The following is a 5,742-nucleotide window of genomic DNA, read 5'->3' on the forward strand; positions in this document are numbered from 1 at the left end:
AGGAGGTTTACTCAACGCATATCCTATGTGGCGCATACGCGACTGGGACGATACAAAGCGGTCTTCCCGACTATAGTCGGAAGATATTCAGCGTAACTTGCGCCGTGACGGGGCGATCGCGAAGTCGCGTGGTCTCTGCATTTGAGCAATGTTTTTCGCAACATGGTAATGGAAGTAGCGGAAGTGAATTTATCTAATGGTACTTTCGTCATTTGAGCAATGTTTTTCGCAACATGGTGGGAGTAGCCGAAATCGTAATGGTCAGCGAGCTGTAGACATTCTAGCAAGGTGGAAAAACTTGGGCAAGCTCATGTCCTTCAAACCAGCAGCTTAGGATGTTGCGGATAGCCGCAACAAATTGCGGAATGTCAGAAAATCCCGGGCTGTAGCACAGTATCAACAACGTTGCTCAAAGTGCTCAAAGCGACGTCTGACTACATTTGGGCAACTTAAACAAAAGGTGCTGAATCAGAGGTTGCTGAAATGTGTATCTTCCCAACGGGATCATAGCGAAATAGAGAATCATACATTTACTCCTTGACGATGAAATTATTCTGACCAACGTCAAAAGGGGTTTACCGAGTCCATGCTAGTTTTCCAAAGTGAGCCCGTCACCAGCAAATTCCGTTTGGGTTGTAATCGATTTCGTGTGGTTGGTTTGAGTTTGATAGTTCCCTAGTAATAGAAACGAAATGGCTGAAGGGGAAGTGTTATTCAAATTCGACTGCGCGATCTGTGGGCGCGTGTCACTGAGCCAAGGGACGCTACTCAGTTTCCTTCGTATCGATCGATTAATGTCTTCCGGTCTCCGCGGTTCTGACCAGCCTCCCAAGCAGTGGCGAAAGATTGTCATACTATTTGGACCCCCAGGTGCCGGTAAGGGCACTCAAGGTCCCAAGATGGAGGACAGTAATACTCAATGGGTTGTTACTCTCGATGGCTAGATGTTCGTGTGGTCTCAAATTGCTTATGTTCAGCTTACAAGATCCCCCAGCTCTCGACCGGCGACATGCTCCGGGCTGCCGTCGCTGCCGAGACCCCTATTGGACTGAAGGCCAAGGATGTGATGGCCCGCGGCGAGCTCGTCAGCGATGAGATCGTCATCGGGATCATCAAGGACAGGTGATGATGATGCCGTCGAAAATTCTGTGACCTGCATCTCGGCACCTATCATCTTTGCAGGATTCAGGAGATAGATGCTGGTTGGGGTTTCATTCTCGATGGCTTCCCGCGCACTGTTGAACAAGCAACTGCGCTCGACGCCATGCTCGCTGAAAACGGTGAGCGTGTTACCAAGGTAGTAGCTCTACTCGCATTTCGGCCGGTATGCGCAATACTGGCGCTTTCGTGCATACCCTTGATTTCACCAACGAATACTATGACATGTCTCAGGTCATCGTTCTCGATCTACCCGACTCTGTGCTCGAGGAGAGGATTTGCGGTCGATGGATCCACAAGCCCAGTGGACGTTCTTATCATGTCAAGTGAGTGCGGTTATGACGTACCCTTTGATCTGTCGATTTGTATCATGCACGCTCAACAGGTTCAACCCCCCAAAGTCTCTGCCCGCCGGCGCCGCCCCTGACGCCACCAACATGCTCGATGATGTCACTGGTGAGCCTCTCATACAGCGCCCTGATGATACCGCTGAGGCCCTCAAGACCAGGTAGACCTTTCGTTCACTGATCGCAGCTCACGGAATGTGTTGACATTGCGGTAATGGTCAGGTTGTCCGCCTATCATTCTCAAACTGAGCCCATTGTTGCGCACTACGCCCCTACGAAGGTTGTCGAGCACGTGGATGCCAACCAGGGTATGGAAAAGGTAATTGAGATGTTCTCTGCTATTGTCTCCGCACGGTATCACTTTTTAGGTTTGGGAGGAGATCCAGACGGCTATGAAAGCTTGAGCATCTCTACTGTCGTTTCTTGTAGCTCGTTTTCGGAGAGGATAATTGCGTTCATCAGTGTCAGTGTATCAGATCATAACGTATTTTAGTGGAAGCGCTTGAGCATAGCCTTAGAGCTGGGGATTGAGACCGTTTCTGTCTGGTCAACGATTCACCAGCAGGCATGCAAGGCGAGTTTAATGACGTGGAGCAGTGATCGGATCGAAGGACCATTTTTAGTCGAAACGGTCGATACTATTGGCCTATTGATATTGAAGACGAATTGCTCTGTATTTTACTGCTTCTGTCAATATCGTGATCAATGTAAGGTACGCAGAAATATTAACCTGATCAATATTCGCACAAAGGTTCTACCGGGATTTGAACCCAGATCGCCAGATTCAGAGTCTGGAGTGCTAACCGTTACACCATAGAACCAAGTTGTATATTATGAATTATCAGCCGTATCGAGCTGCAATAATTCAGATTAGACTGGTCATTTCGGATTTTCTCCACGACCCCGATACTAAAGGGCAACTGTCCTACGACTAGAACACATAGTCTTGCTCTGGCTCGTATGCTACGAGGCAGAGCAAGACTATGTGTTCTTCATCTTATTTTCTTCCCATTACAAAAGGCGAAGGTGGGATTCGTATCCGATTCTAATTCTTCATTGCTTCTTGGTCATTCTCTGAGGGAATTCAAGTCTTTGAGCATCCCGTAACTTGAACGAGTACGACTGGACCATCGTCATTGTTCTCCCTCCCCCTTACGAAAGGTATTTATGAGACACACTACTCACGTCGCGAAGTTAGGATGACGAAGCTCCGAAATAAGCCTAATACGATCTCTCGGAGTCACGGGCGATCACATATCTTGTTCCATGCTGTGGATCTTACGACGTAGCCGTTTCAAAAGTCCGAGAGACTACACCCCTCACTGCTGGGGCGTGAAGGTAAAAGTGCCCCGCCAAAAGGTAAGGAGTTCTATCTCACGACCGTTGTCTGGGTGATCGTCTTCACATAGACTTACTCGATGAACACAATTCAGTCGCGCAGAAAGATATTTTCTTAACATTTGCAAATAACGATGAGCGATATTGCTGCTAATGCTACTGTCAGTGGACTGATCACTCCTCTTTCTCCTTAGCCCTGGCAACATCCTCGCTAACTATCTTAGGACCCCACTTTTCGAAGATGAGATCAACACCGTGTTCAATCGGCTTATCGCATACAATGGGAAGGACTGAAAATGCGAGTTGATGAATCACACTGTCGACCAGAACCGCAATCGCGCGTGATGAGTGCTGATACGCATTCACATGCAGGCCAGCAGAGTTACATACTTACAAGGGACAATTGCCAAACCAATAATGGTAGGGCCCCCCTGAAGTAGGCGTGCGTTCTTCACAGCCATACGACGGAGCATAACACCAGAATAGTGTACAGTAGAATGACTGACAGAAAAAAAACCAACAGTGTGGACGCATCTAAACGGGGAAGTTTTACATGATAGCAAAGGGCAGAGCCAAACTAGCTACCATCTGAAAGGTAGTGGCCTTAGCTGCCGCAGTCCATACCCGAATCTTGTGATCAGCAAGATCCTTGGTACGCTTATATTCAAGCCAGGTAGAATAGCCGATATCGCCCTAACATGCACCATGCGAGAAGTGAAAGCATATTCCTCCTCACAAAGATATATCCAACCGTAGCAGCATAAGAGGTATTGACAAGCCACCTAGGGACTACTGGACGGAAGGCCTCGCCTACATCAGAGGTGAACGCTAGGTATCTAACTTGCCTAGCCGACGGTGTAATCTACCCAGACATAACAATAAGCGATGTGATGATCAGTGAAGGCATTGCTCACCACACGAAGAATGCGCTGAGCAAAGGCGAGATAACGAAGTTGGGTGTCTCTAAAAATGTCCCCTTGCTCTTTGGTGTGGTAGTCATAGACCTCTATCCCAGCGGACGGAGCGATAGTCTCTGTAGTTGTTGCGGTACTAGTCATGGTAGTAGACATGTAGAAGTATCAAACAGAGTAAAACGAGAACACATTAGTCACTAGAGTAACGCATGTACTTCAGAAAGGAACTGAAAATGCTCATAATATGGCTGCAGAAATTCACGGCAGATTCACGGGGTGATGATCATAAGCAACGTTCAATGTGATTGTCGATCACAGTCGACTTTCTCCCAACTGCTTAGTCAATTAGAACTTGCTGATGATAATGTAGCAAACGATACACTCAGGTGGTGGGCAGTTGTGCTAATTAGTCAAAGCACAGCAATGATATCGTTCATTCCAAAAAAACTCTAAGTCAGTCTAGCTAGACCGAGATGTGAACACCTGTAGGGCGCTGTGACCGATCGGCAACAGGTGATGAGCACGATTCTGCTGCCACTCAGCCGCGGACAGATCGAGGCAGAGACGAATCACACCGTTAGATGTGGCGACTGCCAGCAGATGAAAACCTGAGGGAACACGAAGTCACTAGTATTCCCCAAACGCTTTACATTCGGCACTGCGACCAACTCTACCAAATACTGTATCAACCAGAGGATGCCCAGACAAAGCCTGTCGTACTGGACCTACACAGACACCCTTGCTGCCAAATAACAGCAGCAGCAGCCACCCTTACAGAGGAAGGATGCCGTACAAAATGTCGAGCCCGACTGGGAACCTGCAGCGTGGCGTGGTGATGAGAGAGGCTGAGATTGCAAAGACGGGGATTCCGGAGGGGTTAGCGATGTGGTTCGATCGGACTGTCGTCGACCTGGCAGGTGTATCACTGCAATCACGAGATGGCCGAGTCTTACCTATACCGTCTAGCAAGTGGCATACCAAAGGGGCCTGATTGGTATCTTTAGTGGCGTAATCGACACTCCATCCACAAAACCTATGGGGAACACTAACAACGTCACGCCCTCTAATACTCTACAGAAATTATGATTTTGCAAGCCCATTACGCAAACGCTAATCGCCTAATCAGTTCCTAATGATAGCTTATTCCTATTCACCAGCTTTCGAATGCACACTGAGCCGCGACAGATAGTAATAGAGGCAAACGGGAGGTGTAGGGCGTCTACAGTAGAGGGTACTCACCATCCAGTCTCTCCGACTGAAAGAACCCTCTTCGTTGACCCTGCCGACCAAGTGGCCATCAGCATCATGCTCTGATTAGTGTAGTAGAGCGGTGACTTGAACTTGGTCCGTTTCGACAGGTCTCTCAGATGTACTATCCTCACTCGAGAATCTCCGCAACACACCAATAACCTAACCTCACAGCCTCAGGACTGTAACCAGTAGCAGTTGCTGCGATAGGCCTACACAGTGTGCACATGGTCAACTACATGAAAATTTTCAGGAAATTATGGGAAATTCTTGTTAGTTTCTGCGCACTTCTACCCGAGTTCATCTACAAACTTCGATGATAATTGAGGAAGCTCTTGAGCTCAGGTGAGGAAATCCAAAATATATTCCAACAAATGGCTTACCTCTGGCCCGATGCATCCCACTGTATAGAAGTAACCTTCCGACCATTACGGAGTTTACCCGCCCGATTGCGGCAGTCAAACACTCCCTCCCCCCTCAAGGACTTCATCAAGAACAACGATACTGTACCCACTGCCGACCCCACAGCTATCTGGGACCCTGACAAGCCCGACCAGTGCTGGCGAGCCTGACTAGATGAGGAACAAGAGCCTACCATCTGGAGACAGCGCCACGCAGGTAGCCATTTGATCGATCTTCACCCGATGCCTCAGATGAGGCTGCTCCCGAGCATTCTCGGCCATAGAGTAACTAAACCGATAATCCGGTCACGGGGGCATCCATCGGTACATCTCAAT

At 48.5% G+C, this 5,742-nt stretch overlaps 3 protein-coding genes and 1 non-coding gene across 4 annotated transcripts in view; 1 reads left to right on the forward strand and 3 right to left on the reverse strand.

The window, feature by feature from the left end:
- Positions 1 to 794: 794 nt before the first annotated feature.
- Positions 795 to 1,909, forward strand: Pmar_PMAR022178 (type 2 adenylate kinase, putative; the record flags this gene model as incomplete). The annotated part of the gene is made up of 7 exons (XM_002775332.1): positions 795 to 909; positions 978 to 1,122; positions 1,183 to 1,297; positions 1,393 to 1,484; positions 1,544 to 1,666; positions 1,728 to 1,824; positions 1,874 to 1,909. 7 exons carry the CDS (start codon positions 795 to 797, stop codon positions 1,907 to 1,909), a joined length of 723 nt encoding a protein of 240 aa, XP_002775378.1.
- A 345-nt stretch (positions 1,910 to 2,254) lies between these two features.
- Positions 2,255 to 2,326, reverse strand: Pmar_PMAR022179. Its single transcript has one exon. It is a non-coding gene; the product is annotated as a tRNA-Gln (tRNA).
- Positions 2,327 to 3,017: 691 nt separating this feature from the next.
- On the reverse strand, positions 3,018 to 3,901 carry Pmar_PMAR022180 (conserved hypothetical protein; the record flags this gene model as incomplete). Its single annotated transcript, XM_002775333.1, has 5 exons — positions 3,018 to 3,133; positions 3,238 to 3,344; positions 3,397 to 3,536; positions 3,595 to 3,705; positions 3,758 to 3,901. The coding sequence occupies 5 exons, from the start codon at positions 3,899 to 3,901 to the stop codon at positions 3,018 to 3,020; spliced, it is 618 nt and encodes a 205-aa protein (XP_002775379.1).
- A 103-nt stretch (positions 3,902 to 4,004) lies between these two features.
- Positions 4,005 to 5,742, reverse strand: part of Pmar_PMAR022181 (WD repeat domain containing protein) — a gene marked incomplete at its 5' end in the record, with an annotated part of 1,932 nt that continues 194 nt past the window's right edge. The window contains 8 exons of the mRNA XM_002775334.1: positions 4,005 to 4,365; positions 4,408 to 4,482; positions 4,533 to 4,667; positions 4,711 to 4,790; positions 4,997 to 5,167; positions 5,389 to 5,545; positions 5,601 to 5,695; positions 5,735 to 5,742. The exon at positions 5,735 to 5,742 is cut by the window's right edge and continues 4 nt beyond it. Of these exons, the coding sequence (XP_002775380.1) occupies positions 4,217 to 4,365; positions 4,408 to 4,482; positions 4,533 to 4,667; positions 4,711 to 4,790; positions 4,997 to 5,167; positions 5,389 to 5,545; positions 5,601 to 5,695; positions 5,735 to 5,742 (870 nt within the window). The 3' untranslated portion in view covers positions 4,005 to 4,216. The remainder of the gene's footprint in view (positions 4,366 to 4,407; positions 4,483 to 4,532; positions 4,668 to 4,710; positions 4,791 to 4,996; positions 5,168 to 5,388; positions 5,546 to 5,600; positions 5,696 to 5,734) is intronic.

This window comes from Perkinsus marinus, assembly GCF_000006405.1.
Source record: "Perkinsus marinus ATCC 50983 genomic scaffold scf_1104296955936, whole genome shotgun sequence".
NCBI classification, from domain to species: Eukaryota; Perkinsozoa; order Perkinsida; family Perkinsidae; genus Perkinsus; species Perkinsus marinus.